Source organism: Glycine max, chromosome 8 (genome assembly GCF_000004515.6).
Source record: "Glycine max cultivar Williams 82 chromosome 8, Glycine_max_v4.0, whole genome shotgun sequence".
NCBI lineage: Eukaryota > Viridiplantae > Streptophyta > Magnoliopsida > Fabales > Fabaceae > Glycine > Glycine max.
The window spans coordinates 14,477,142-14,492,045 of NC_038244.2; the positions used below are offsets into that span (position 1 = coordinate 14,477,142).

At 30.2% G+C, this 14,904-nt stretch overlaps 2 protein-coding genes across 2 annotated transcripts; both read left to right on the forward strand.

Annotated features, from left to right (window-relative positions):
• Positions 1 to 1,796: 1,796 nt before the first annotated feature.
• Positions 1,797 to 4,153, forward strand: LOC100789249 (cationic peroxidase 2-like). The gene is given in 3 exon segments (NM_001254965.2): positions 1,797 to 2,360; positions 2,466 to 2,628; positions 3,474 to 4,153. Coding segments are annotated over 3 exon segments (966 nt in total). The 5' UTR covers positions 1,797 to 1,949; the 3' UTR covers positions 3,866 to 4,153.
• Positions 4,154 to 12,383: 8,230 nt separating this feature from the next.
• LOC100789782 (cationic peroxidase 2-like) lies at positions 12,384 to 14,653 on the forward strand. The gene is made up of 3 exons (NM_001252817.3): positions 12,384 to 12,929; positions 13,352 to 13,514; positions 14,034 to 14,653. Exons 1-3 carry the CDS (start codon positions 12,534 to 12,536, stop codon positions 14,450 to 14,452), a joined length of 978 nt encoding a protein of 325 aa, NP_001239746.1. The 5' UTR covers positions 12,384 to 12,533; the 3' UTR covers positions 14,453 to 14,653.
• Positions 14,654 to 14,904: the final 251 nt, after the last annotated feature.

Here is a 14,904-nt window from a genome sequence, read left to right on the forward strand (position 1 = left end):
TTAAATAAATATTTTAATTTTTCGTAATGAATTTTTATTATATTAAATAAGGATAAACTAAATTAAGAAATAAAATTTTGAAACTAAGAAATAAGTTATGTAAATAAATCATTATAATCAAGCATGTTTATTTATATATGAAGTGTCAAAATTTAAAAATTGAATTTAAACCAAAATTAAGATTATACTACTATTATTAAAATTCAGGATAACTAAAATCTAGAAAGACATGCTTAGAATTTAAATAAAATGGGATGAACTGATTTGCCAAACCGTATATATTTTTGCCTAAACCATGAAATTGAAGGAGAACATTGCAAGTTGCCTTTGATGACCAGTCTCTGAGCATATCCTTATTAGTCATTAATATGGGAAGGTGGATACACTGAATTCGTTCTGAAATCTTTGATAATCTTCATTAATTTGTATTCAGGCATAAAAAAAAAAGAAGAGGGTGTGCTAGTTTTCAACATCATTGTGACATCATGCATGCAGCAGTTTATGGAAAAATAGTTTCATAGCAGCGCCAGAGAAAATGTTTGTATATTTTGAGGGAAGCATGTGCCATATCTTCCCATTCAATTCTCTACTTCGTTGATCGTGTCATGCACAACCGCAATTAATTATGGTTGCAACATAAAGAAAATTTGATTCACCGCAACTCTGTATCATAACCACAGTTACATCTTCTCACAATTGCCCAAACTAGTAAAAAATCGCGACAAAATTAACTACAATCGCAATTAACTATGATTTAGAGTATCGGCCATAACTCTGAGGCTCTAGAGGAATGCTGTAAAATTAATTAGGCTATATATACGACTAATAATGCAATCAATACGTGCAAATAACCATTGTGAAGTACACCAAGAGAATTGCATCATCAATCATCTACAATGAGGTTTTAACCCTAATTTTACTTGGGATAGATTAGACAACTCTAAGAATTAAATACAAGATTTCTGTTATCATATTTTTTTTATTGGTAAATGTTTGTTTGCTAGTTTTTATTACAAATGTCAGTTGAAAAATTTAAACCTGTGATTTCTCTCTCTCTCTTCTCTTTTTCTCAATCAATATATTAACTTTATATCTTCTTGTACCATACTATGGAATGTATTGTCATTTGATCTGTCCAGGTATAAATAAATTGCACACTGGTGCCAATGCTAGATTTAGATGGTCCTTGAACTGTCTGTGCTGACCAAATCCAATATAGTCCTTTTCATTTTCGCAAAGATGAACTTCACCAAAGAAGATTCGACTGCTGCTAAAAAATATCTTGCTTCCCAGGAGAACATTTCTCTGCGCCATTTCCACGCCCAATTATCAAACTACTAAAACCAAACATCTAAGTTAATTAATAACTTTGACTACTTCAAACAAGATAATAATTAATTGAAAGTCAGATCAATCACCATAACTTAATTAATTCGTATATATAATATCTTTTGATAAACAATGAACTGAGATTAATAATTTTTTCCTTTACTAGCTAAATCCAACTCCCCTTACACATGGAACAATTCTCACCTATATATATGCCCCGCAGAAAACTCAAGAAGACTTATGGTCAAAAGATTCGTATAATTAAGAGAATAACACTAGTGATCCCAACGCTCATAGGCCCTAGCTTGCGCTTGCGCCCTATATATTATCCATAATAATGACGCAAGTCATACTTTTCAATTCATGTATGCATGGCAATTAATATGTAGCAGTTGGCTTTGCTTACTCATTCTCCCAATAATGACGAAACCCCTATAAATACATACACTCTTGAAACTCTCAGCCACACCCTCCCCTTTCAAAAGCAAAGTGAAAGCACTTTTTCAGAAAACTTGCACTTCAATTCAATCTAGTATTCTATACTGCTGCTACTGTATAATTAGCAGCTAGTATCTATATATAATTAAATAAGTTTATACTAATTCCCTTATTATTATAAAATGGAGGGTGGTTTGTGGAAGAAAGAGTTGGTTCTAAGGTTTGTTGTGCTTGCTGTGGCTGTTGTGAACACAGTGCAATGGAATGGAGAAGGCACGCGTGTAGGGTTCTATTCGAGCACATGTCCACGTGCCGAGTCCATTGTCAGGTCCACAGTGGAATCCCACCTTAGGTCAGACCCTACTTTAGCTGGTCCAATACTTAGGATGCACTTCCATGATTGCTTTGTGCGAGGTTGTGACGCTTCTGTTCTCATAGCCGGTGCTGGCACTGAGAGAACAGCGGGGCCAAACCTTAGTTTGAGAGGATTTGATGTCATTGACGATGCTAAGGCTAAGATCGAGGCTCTGTGCCCTGGTGTTGTCTCTTGTGCTGATATCCTTAGCCTTGCTGCTCGTGATTCTGTAGTTCTGGTAATTTTGCTCTTGATATTTATTGAGAAATTTATATATAGATGATAAGGAATAATATTGTACTAGTTAGTGATCGAGTTATACATATGGGTTGCATGCATGCAGAGTGGTGGACTAAGTTGGCAAGTGCCCACAGGACGCAAAGATGGAAGGGTTTCAATTGGATCAGAAGCCTTAACTTTGCCTGGTCCTAATGATACCGTCGCAACCCAGAAGGATAAGTTTTCAAACAAGGGCCTTAACACCGAAGACCTCGTCATTCTTGCTGGTACTCATACTATTCAATTAAACTCCAATAATTTGTTACAATTTTCTATTTTTTTATAATTAATTATCAATAATTAGTTTTAAAATAAATTAATCTAAAACACGCAGAAAATCGCTTTCTTGTGTAGGAGCTGGTTAGGTTAGGTGCAAATCGACATCCTCATTTATGTTGCACGATTTGAGGCGTTTATAACAAAATATAATACTTCATTATTTCATTATAATTATTGTCCTACATTATTTTATACAAATAAATAAAATTTAATAATTAAATAAATAATAATAATTTTATAAAATTAATCTTATTATTATTAATTTATTTTTTAATTTTTTGTTATTTTTATTATTAATATTATAAGAGATATAAGTAAAAAAGCTAATTAATATTATACTGAAAAGTTTAAATTATAATTATTTTGAGATAAATTTTTTATTCTTATACAAAGATTATTATGAAACGTCTATATATTGAGGGAGTAAAAAATTTGAAGCGCACACACAAAAGAATTAAACGATGCTGCCTATTGACCACAACTTCCTACAAAATTCAGTAGAAATTTTGTATTTATAATACAATAAACGAAAAGAAATTCGCCACAACTTGACCTTATAATTAATTAATGAATAATGACATGTACATATGACTCATGAGAAACCCTAGTAACACACTTTTTTAGTAACACGTGTTTTTAAATATATTAGTATTTTTTTATTAAATGCTACTACAAAATTATGAGAAAAAAGCCATTAAATAAATAATAAGACTTACAAAATTTTGTTATTTTCATCAAGTACGTGTTACATGACTGATACATTAATTTCTGTAATGTGAATACATACATATAGGTGGGCATACGATAGGTACAAGTGCTTGCCGATCTTTCGCAGACAGAATATACAACCCCAATGGCACTGATCCTTCCATCGACCCTTCATTTCTTCCATTTCTGCGACAAATTTGCCCACAAACACAACCAACGAAGCGAGTGGCACTAGACACAGGAAGCCAATTCAAATTCGACACGTCCTACTTCGCTCACCTAGTTAGAGGCCGTGGAATTCTCCGTTCTGATCAGGTTCTTTGGACTGATGCTTCCACAAGAGGCTTTGTTCAGAAATACTTAGCCACAGGTCCCTTCAAGGTCCAATTCGGAAAGTCTATGATCAAGATGAGCAACATTGGTGTCAAGACCGGTTCTCAGGGTGAAATTCGCAAGATATGTTCTGCTATTAATTAATTAAGGCAAATATTAATCAGTATCCTTATAATATTGATTAAGGAATTAAAAAAATATTTAAAATTATATTAATCATCACTTAAGGATACTGGTTAATAAGACTAATTAATTAATTGCATACTTTTCTGAGAGGTGCCAAGATTAAACTTCTATACACCTCCTTAATTAAATCTATGCCAGAAAAACTTTGCTTTATAAGTGAATAAAGCAATAATTAAAAATATTGTGGACAATGATATAAAAAGAAATAAAAATCATTTAAGATCTGTTAATCGCAGAATTCGACTATGACCGCAGAAAAGCTTGTGAAATAAAATTATTATATTTTTGTTAGCTATCCATCATTTTTTTTTTTAAATTCCCCGGCCTCTCCAAAGGTATTTGGTAGTAGTTAGACATTTCATGATATATAACTTCAAATTTCTTACTAAATACGATTTCTAATGTTCTTATTAACCTACTTTTTTTAGTTTTTTTAGTTAAACATGCTATATGTGGTAATATATTTTGGTGAAGCCGAAACCAATGATCAGTGCTCCAGAAAATATATACACACGGGCAGCGTGGATTTAAAGCAATTATATTAGGCTGATTATATATATAAAATATAATATATATAATAAAACAGCGGAGGTTTCTTCACTTGTGCCCACTTATATCTTATTGTTTAATGGCTGCTATAAAAAAAAAACGCACAAAGAAATGACTTTGCTTTTTTTTTTTTGAGTGGTATGCTATACATATACGTCTATTTGTTGGTGGATTATTTTGGTTCCCTTTCTAAGTGGATTAAAAGTTTAAATGATAAGATCTACATGTCTCACTTATTTAAGTGCAGAAAGATCAGATTAAAGAGTGAGATATAGTTATAAGGACTCATTTGAGAGGGAAAAATAATTGCAAATCATTGAGAAAGAAAGAGATAGAAAATCATTGTGATTTTGCATATCCACTGGAGAGTGTTTTTCAAATTGCAACTGCAGATTCATTCACTATTGGATCGGACTGATTTTCGGACAGTAGATTTTATACGCATGATACTTCAAATTGTTTGATTGGATCGAGAAAAAGATATATGGAGAGAGATAAGTGTTTCGCATTATCTACTCTATATTTTGAGATTTTATCTTCTTGTCTCTATTGTACCAATTGTGGATTTGTTTTGGTTTGACTGTTTGTAGCACGTTTTAGTACACTTGTTGGAAGTTTTCTTGTATCTTCATTGATTATAGTGAAGTTATTTCTTTGGTCTGGACGACCTGTGTTTTTTTACCCTTACATTGAGGGGTTTTCTATGTTAAATAAATTGTGTCTCTATTTTCTTTAATTTCTATTTTGCTCTCTATACTTTATTGGTGTTCCTCACAGATTCTTGCAAGTTTAGAGGAATTTATTTCCGCTGTCTATTATTCTGTTATAGAGTTTGTTATTGTGTTGACCTATTTCCCCATCAGAGTGGTATCAGAGCTCTTTGGTTAAGAGACTTTTTTCTACTTGCTTGAATGATGGAGGCACATATGAAGGATGATAGAGACAAGAGCAGAAGCAAGTCCAGGTCTCGGTACAAAAATGTTGATTGTCATTATTGTCACAGAACGGGGCATATCCAGAGAAATTATTTTCTATGGAAGAAGGAGAATAAAGACAAGAAGGGTAAGCAAAAACAGAAGGATAATGATGATGATTGTGTGACTATTGTTACCAGTGATGATCTTGTATTCTCCATGACCCTGATTCACTTAATCTTGTATTTGATGAGAGCATGTGGATAATTGATAATAGTGTTACACTGCATGTTACAGTCAGGAATGAGTTCTTCACATCTTACACTCTAGGTGGTTTTGGAGTCTTAAAGATGGGTAATGATGGCATGTCCAGGGTAATTGGTGTTGGCGATGTTTGTTTGCAAACCAACATGGGAAAGCAGTTGCTACTTAGAGGAGTGAAACATGCTCCAGATGTCCACTTTAATTTGATCTCTGTGCAGGTACTTGATGATGCTGGTTATGATTAACCACTTTGGTTCTGGAAAGTGGAAACTCACCAAGGGTAACCTGGTTGTGACCAAGGGAAAGAAAATTTTTTCAAAGTTGTATTGGACAAAAGCTTTGGTTGTTAGAGACAATGTGAATGCTATGGATATGGAGACATCTTTGTGGCACTGAAGGCTTAATCATATCAGTGAGAAGGGATTAAATTGTTTAGTCAAGAAGGATATGCTTCTAGGATTGAAGAATGCAAGTTTGGAGAAATGTTCTCATTGCATAGTTGGTAAGCAAACCAGAGTATCCTTTAAGAAGCATCCTCCCTCCAAAAAAGCTAAGTTGCTTGAATTGGTGCATTTAGATGTTTGTGGCCCTTTGAAGGTGAAATCCTTTAATGGTGCTGATACGATGACTAAGACATCACTAAGAGGGAAGTTTGAAGTTTGTTGTGACATCGCTGGTTTGGCGGTCACTTCCACATAATTGTGAGGATGAGATTTGTTGGATTTTTTGGGCTCCCTTCCTATGTGAAGTAATGACCAAAATGAGAAGATCCGTATGTCTCACTTATTATTTAAGTGGAAAGGGTTCAGATTAGAGAGTGAGATACAGTGAGAGAAACTCATTTGAAAGGAAAAAATAGTTACAAATCATTGAGAGCAAGGTTATCAATATCGAGAGTCTACGCAGACTCGTGAGAGTTTCTACGAGTGAACTCGTAGAGTCGACTCATAGACTCGTAAGAGTCTACTTCGTAAAAAAAAATATAGATAATAAGTAAATATATTCAAAATGCACCAATTTGTAAACAAATGACAATAAGCTCATAGTTCATACTTCATATTAGTCTATTACAAAACACTACAACTAACTATACAATGTTGGAGTTGGATCAATCTTGTTACTGAAATTCAACAGAATTATACTTTTCATATGTGAGGAGATGGAAAATGAAAAAGAGAAGATAAAATGAAACTTTAATAACACCAAGAAAAGGTATAATTTCTTAACTTTCTCAGATTTAAAATTTGCTTGTGTATTATTTTAAGTTTTAACTATTTCTAATATAGTATATTTGATATCTATTTTAAGCTTTTGATCTAGATAATTTAATTTTCGTGGAACCTAATGATGATGCACAATCTAAGGAAGACCTTGATGATGATGATGGAGATGGAGATGGTGATGATATTCATGGAGATGATCCTATTAGAGGATTGGACATGCTTCTTTGAAAACATTTGTGCTTTTTTTAATTATTTAAATGCTTTAATTTTGAACACTTATACATGGTTGTCAAACTCTAGAGTCAACTCGTAGACTCTTACGAGTTTACACGAGTCCACTCCGAGTCCACAAGTCTGCTAAAAAACGAGTTTGCTTCCGAGTCAACTCGCGGGACTAAAGTAAACTCTTAAACTCATAAGAGTCTACGAGTTGACTCTAGAGTTTGGCAACCATAATTGAGAGAGAAAGAAAAGAGGGAAAATCATTGTAATTTTCGCATACCCACTAGAGAGCGTTTTTCAAATTGTAACTGCAGATTTGTTCATCGTTGGATCAGACTAATTTTTGGACAATAGATTTTATGCTCGTGATATTTCAAATTATCTAGTTGGATTAGGAAAAAGATATTTAGAGAGAGAAATAAGTGTTTCACATTATCTTCAGGAAATTTATTTCTGCTGCCTATTACTAATTTGTTATTATGTTGGCCTATTTCCCCGAGAGAGTCTATTAACATTGAGTCTTTGTTTTGTATTTTATTGATTATTATTTATATTTATTTGAATATCTAATCTCTTCAGCTTGGACCTTCTTGCCGACGTTTACCTGCGTTAGGCTTTTGGGCTGTGTCTTAACTTCCATTGCACTTTAATTAATTCGATTGGGAGATTGACAGGTATATATCTCGCATCATAAATTCAATCACAGCTGCTCATATTGACAGATATGCATCTTCAAATTATATATCAGGACCATCACAGTTCAACGTCACTTCATGCACCACACTAGCTAGGAACCCATCTCATGGTCTGGTTCCGCGAGTTCAACGAGTTAAAGACAGACACACGATCTTGGATATTGGAGACCACTTTGTACGCACCCTCCAATTTCTTCATTCTCAGCAAAACTTCCTTCGTGTTCCAGGCATATACATATGGTTGCGGAACCCACGAGCATTCCGACGCTGCCACAATAAGTCTAGCACCGATATCCAAACTTCCGTTAGAGGTTATCACATATATATACTCAGCTTAGTATACGAGAGATACATAGTTTTTAGTGGTACATAGCATTAAGGTTATAGGTTTGCGTTTCTATTATTTTCCTAAATACATATCAAAACATGATATTAATTATAATATATGACTTACAAGAAATAAGATCTAATTAAAAATTAAAACTAATTGACCGCAGTTAGGCATATATTAGAACTTACAGAAGAAACTAGTATTCTGCAACTTGAAAAATTAAAGTTCAAATATTTGATATCTTTGTTCGCATTTACAGTCTCACTATCTTCAACACAGTGATTATTATCTCGTATTATTAAAGCGAAAAAGTTTTACAAATAATTTTTTTCATCCTTTTTATATGCAAATTATTCTAATAAATTCATGTAACATATTGATATTATTATTAAAACAATCTGTATTTATTATTAAAAAGTGTACATACTAGTATTTATAACTTAATGTACATATAAATATGATTAATGCCATAATTAACTCAATAGATTTTAATATAACAAGTTAGTAACCATTAATTACTTATACATTCAAGTATTTATTTAAAGTTATATTGCACTTTTAATTCTTAATATTTGTAGTTTATTATATATCCTGAGGGTAAAAAAAATGTACCAATATAATTTAGGAATAAAAAATATACAAATTCATAAATTTCAATTCTTTAGACATCATAATTTGAGAAGAATGGACAGTGATTTTAAAAAATGGTCACACGGATAACCCGGCTAATTACTACTAAAAGAGAATACTTGAGAAAAACAATAGAACCTAAAATAGTATAATATATTAATCTACGACCAAAATATATTTAAGGAGTGAAGATGTTAACGTGTCATATATACCATGGATGGAAGGTTGATGAAAATGGATAACTTTACGATTTGCCAAACGGGACCCACCTGTTACCCCTACCTAATTAGTAATAATTACAAGGGGAAAATCCATAGTCGGTCACACATATGCAAATTAATTTCACGTGCATGTATCATGTAATGATGCATGTGGAGATATAACATGGCACACTTATTTCCAAAATAATTGTCGTTTCTGATATAATATTAAATTACTTGTATTTTCTTAGTATCCCATTTTATGTACTAAAAAAAATTACACTTTTAACTATTTTATTATGAATTTAATGTTTTATAAAATTATTTTACATTATTATTCAATTATAAATTACTGTTTAAATTATTTTAAAATAATTATTTAAAAAGTTAACAAATTTATTATATATAATGAATTATAATTAAATAAGTATATAAAACTTTTTACAATTTCGACACAACGATGGATCATGAAACTTGGTATAGGGGGACTAAATTTTTTTTAATAATAAATATTAAATAAGCATTGAATTATAATAATTAAATACATATCTAAGTGTTGGTGTCATTCTTTTTTATCATCAAATTTATCTATCATAAAATATGTATCAAATTCAATTATATATATATATATATATATATTTATTTATTTTAAAGAATATTTTAATTAAATATAACTCCAGTCTCAAATATAAAAAAAATCATTGTATTTTAGTCTCAAATATAAATAAATCTTAATTATTTTTAAAATATCTTTTATTTAATAGAGTATTTATGTTTGATATCAAATTCTAATAAAAATTAATTTTAAAAAATTATTTTTAATTGAGATTCATATAATTTAATAAGCATAACTAATTTTCTCAATAAAAGTAAAATTATTATTATTTTTCCTTATAAATGTGATCGAAGAAAATATGCATTTTATAGTAATTTTCATAATTATTAATTATCTCAACATATTGCATTGGTTGTATATTGTGCCAATATAATGTGGTTTAACTATAAATTAATGTTTATGTATTAAATAATTTTACATTATTATTTAATTATAAATAATTATTTGAATTATTTTAATATAATTATTTTAAAAGTAAACATAGGTTGTGATTGAATGATTCTGTGAAACATCTTTTACTATTAGTGTATAATCATTTTACTTTTAAATATATTTAAATATTCTTCTAATAAAAAATCTATATTTAAATATTTTTGCTAATTTCTTCCGTTTTGGGTAGCATTGTTTGCTTACGTAAGGGATAAAAAAGCATGAGAGGATATGATTTTTTTTTCCTTTTTACCATGTATTAAAGATGAAAACTTTTTGAGAATTTGAAGGAAATTTTTCGAGAGCTTATTACTTTTATAAACTCTATCAATTAAATAAATTATTATATTAATACTTTGTAAAAGTTTTTTTAATTAAAATAATTGTTAATTATTGAAAGTAATAATTAAAGAATTGATAAATATTTTTTTATTAGAAATAAAAAATTTAATTTTATCAGTACACACTAGTTACTTTAATTTTATTTTATTAATTTTTCAACCGTTGCCCTGTTGGTTAGCAAAACTATAGCTACAGAGAATAAAGTATAATAATAAATGTCTTCGTTATTAATAATTAAAATTTTATTTTATTCGCTTGAAATATATTAAAAAGATAAAGTTTTCAGAGTTAAAGAGGAACATAGAAACATGATTTATTTATTAATTAATTTAATATAGCAAGAAAAAATTAAAAATCAAATTCAAATTGAAATTAACTAAAATTACAATAATTCTAAAATATGGTTTATTTAATATATAGAATCAACATCTTTATGGTGTTTCAAGAATTAAAATTTAAATTTTGTGAATATCCATTAACTTTATTGATTTTGATTGGTGAATTTTGTTGACTATCATTTTTGTGGTCTCTTCTTTGGATAATATTTTCATCCATAAAACTTGAACATAAAATAATATAATTAAAAATTTTGAGTTGAGTTTTACTTAGACTAACGACGTATGTTCGGTTTAAATTAGGTTAACTAAATTAAGTTATAAAAAGCGTTTCAGAGAAAGAATAAATAAATAAGTTAAAAACAATTCTTAAAAGTAAAAAAAAAAAGTCTTGGGCATTAATGAAAATAAAAATAATTTTGTTTATGCATATTGAATAAAAACACTCCTCTCCCCCCAATTATAGGTGAAAAAGTTATACTTCAAAATTTTAATGTAAACGGATTCCCAAAGGACCCATTTATTAATTTTTAATCATATATATATATATATATATATATATATATATATATATATATATATATATATTAAGGTTCTTTTACTTTGTTGGATCCATGAATATTATTAAGAAACTTGAATATTATTAATCAAATATACATTTTTAAAATTTTTAAATCATTATTTTATAATAAAAATATATTATTATATTCCAAATGTTTAATATTATATCATAAACATATGTTTAATGTGACAATATCATAACTAATTAATCATTTTGTCTTAGGTTTAACTTTCTGAGACTACTCACTTTAAATCCAACTATTATATATGAGTCAAAATCGAATCATCTCGACCACTTAAAGCAATAAATCTAGCTCACTTTAGTACTTTTTTGTTTTTGCTTCACAATACTCAAACCAGCAATGTTATTTAAAGAGAAAGAAAGCCCTTACCTCTTACCTCAATAGAAACTGATCATAATTGATTTTCAAATTCTACATCTAATTTGAACCAAAATAATTAATATTCTATATTTATTCCATTCAGACCACAAATTCGGAATTAAATTTAGAATTCTAATTTTATGAAACATAATTCCTAAAAAAGAACATAATATTTATGATAACGAATCATCTTTATTTCTGATAAAACTAAATTAAAATCTTAATATATAATTTTAACCTCATCACAATCGAAAAGTGCCATCCACAAAAATAAAAATATTTTTTAAAAAAGAAATTAAGTGCGGTAGGCCAGAAACATGACTCACGTTGAGATTCGTTCCCACCCGAAAAGAGAGAGTGAGACAGGAAAAATGATAATATAGAAACATTCATTATCTTATTCAAAATCTAAAAATAGGAAAAAAATTATTAAAAATAATAAAATATTTGTGTATTATTATTTATGATTTGTGAGTGTGAGGGAGAAACTTTCTCATGATAGAGAAGTTCTTTGGTACTGTGTGTTCGCGGCAACATCCAACTTCGTCGCCAACGAACGTGACAAGCCAAGCGCAATAGCATTTCTTAGAAAGATTGGCCACTTATTGCAAGTGGAAGTGGAATAATGAAAAAGTAAACACCACCCGTTTGACAAAAGGCACCCATTACGCGTAATCATTTGCATTATCACTGCATCCCAGCAGACAAAAGACGTGACCTCTTCATTTACCCTTATTATTATATATTTCTACAAGCCGATTTTGCTTACTCATTCTCCAATAGTTTACCAAACCACCCTTATAAATACCTCCTCCTCATCACATTATATTCATATTCAGCACTAATTAAATCATCTATTTCATATAACATTGCATTTCACTTCATCACTTGGCTAGGGTGGTGCATTTGCAGCTCTTAATTTCCTCACAAATATGGAGGCGCGTAGTTTGTACTCACTAGTGTTTCTTGTGCTTGCTTTGGCTATTGTGAACACAGTGCATGGCCAAGGGACGCGTGTAGGGTTCTATTCGAGTGCATGTCCACTTGCTGAGTCCATTGTTAAGTCCACAGTTACAACCCACGTTAACTCTGATAGTACTTTGGCTGCTGGGTTGCTTCGGATGCACTTCCATGATTGCTTTGTGCAAGGTTGTGACGCTTCTGTTCTCATTGCTGGTTCTGGCACTGAGAGAACAGCATTTGCAAACCTTGGTTTACGAGGATTTGAGGTTATTGATGATGCTAAGACGCAGCTCGAGGCTACATGCCCCGGTGTTGTGTCTTGTGCTGATATCCTTGCTCTTGCTGCTCGTGATTCCGTTGTTCACGTAATTAATCAACTCAAATTCTATCCATTTTTTATTTATGTAGCTAGTGCAAATAATTAATGTTAAAATCATACTTGGAGAATTTTATTAATTAGTTGAATCAATTTGCAGGTTGGCGAGTTTAATATATATGTATATATAGAGATAGGGGGATTAGTGTCTATGCACTAATAATTTAAAATAATTTTATCATGTCATTCAAATAACTCAAATTTTGAATTATTTTAGTATAATTTATAATCATTTTAAATATTAATAAATTTATTATATATAATAAGATTATGATTAAATAATTGTGTAAAAAAATTTACACGGTGATATATAGTTTTTTCTCATATGTATATTTATTTATATTTGTATGTCATGCTTATAATATATAATGAGTTTATAATTAATTAAAATTTGGCATTTTTGCATGGCAGAGTGGTGGACTGAGTTATCAAGTGCCTACTGGACGCAGAGATGGACGCATATCACAGGCTTCAGATGTCAGTAACTTGCCTGCTCCTTTTGACTCTGTTGAAGTTCAAACACAAAAGTTCACAGCAAAGGGACTCAACACTCAAGACCTCGTCACCCTTGTTGGTAATTACGCTTACACACATATAAGTTTGTTTACACACTTCAAGTCAATGAATTGATCATATATAATTACAATATCACATCGAACTTATACTGTCACATACTAGTACTATATATCACGGTTGCTTTGTGACAGCTCAGTTCTAACTATAGGTAGTGGCAAAATGCAAATAGAATGACTTCACGTTAACTTTAATTTGTTGACTTTTTCAGTTTTTTTATTACACTTTCTTATGTAACGCGCATTAGAAAAACATCTTTTTCCTGCTTATTTTTCTATCATTGTCTAGTGATATGGCATTTTTTAAAAGGGTGTTTGATAAAAATTGAACGCTGCTTTTCAATGGATATTAAAAAGAAAGTACAAACAAAAGTGCCAAGGAAAAATCAACAATCAAATTAACTGTATTCAACAGTATCTTTTATATATGAAAACAAAAGTATATACTATATGAAATTAAGATACAAGTTGACAATACAAATTTGAATTAATGGATTTTATTTTTGTGAATGTATATATAGGTGCACATACCATTGGTACTACAGCTTGCCAGTTCTTCAGTAACAGATTGTACAACTTCACCGCAAATGGTCCTGACCCTTCCATCGACCCTTCATTTCTTCCTCAACTACAATCACTATGCCCTCAAAACGGTGACGGTTCAAAACGAGTAGCGCTAGATACGGGTAGTCAAACTAAATTTGATTTATCTTACTATAGTAATTTGAGGAATTCGCGTGGAATTCTGCAATCTGATCAAGCACTTTGGAGTGATGCTTCCACAAAGACAACTGTTCAGAGGTATTTGGGCTTGATAAAAGGCTTGCTTGGATTAACATTTAACGTGGAATTTGGAAAGTCTATGATAAAGATGGGCAACATTGAGTTGAAGACTGGTACTGATGGTGAAATTCGCAAGATATGTTCTGCCATCAACTAGATTGCCACTTCAAACAATGAATAATTAAATTGCTTGTAGAATTGGCTTTATTTGTATCTGTTGGCATTTGCCATTGAAGTGTATCATGTACATTTTGCTTCTTTTTTGTGGCCAGACGAAATATTTTCATCTTGAAAGTGTATAAGTTACAGAAAATGTAATAGAATTAATTAATAAATATATTTTTCTTGTTTTCGGCAATGATCGGCTCACTTGTGGGTTTAGAGTCTATTCAACATAATTAATAACCCTTATCTAAATAACATCAAATCAATTTAATTATTGATTAAATTAAATATTAATCATTTTTAGAGAAATAAATAAGTTTTAATTATTAATTGAATTACCCATATATTTTTTTTTCAGGTTACAGAAAATGAATAGATGATCAAATAATCTGCAAAATATGGTGAAAAAAAAAGATAATTTATTTTGATATTGTGATTGACAAT

Excerpts from the sequence above, each read along its gene's own strand:
- LOC100789782 (NM_001252817.3), top strand. The coding sequence starts at position 12,534 with ATGGAGGCGCGTAGTTTGTACTCACTAGTGTTTCTTGTGCTTGCTTTG. Across the intron at positions 12,930-13,351 it reads CTCGTGATTCCGTTGTTCAC|AGTGGTGGACTGAGTTATCA; the intron begins GTAATTAATCAA and ends TTTGCATGGCAG. Across the intron at positions 13,515-14,033 it reads AGACCTCGTCACCCTTGTTG|GTGCACATACCATTGGTACT; the intron begins GTAATTACGCTT and ends ATGTATATATAG.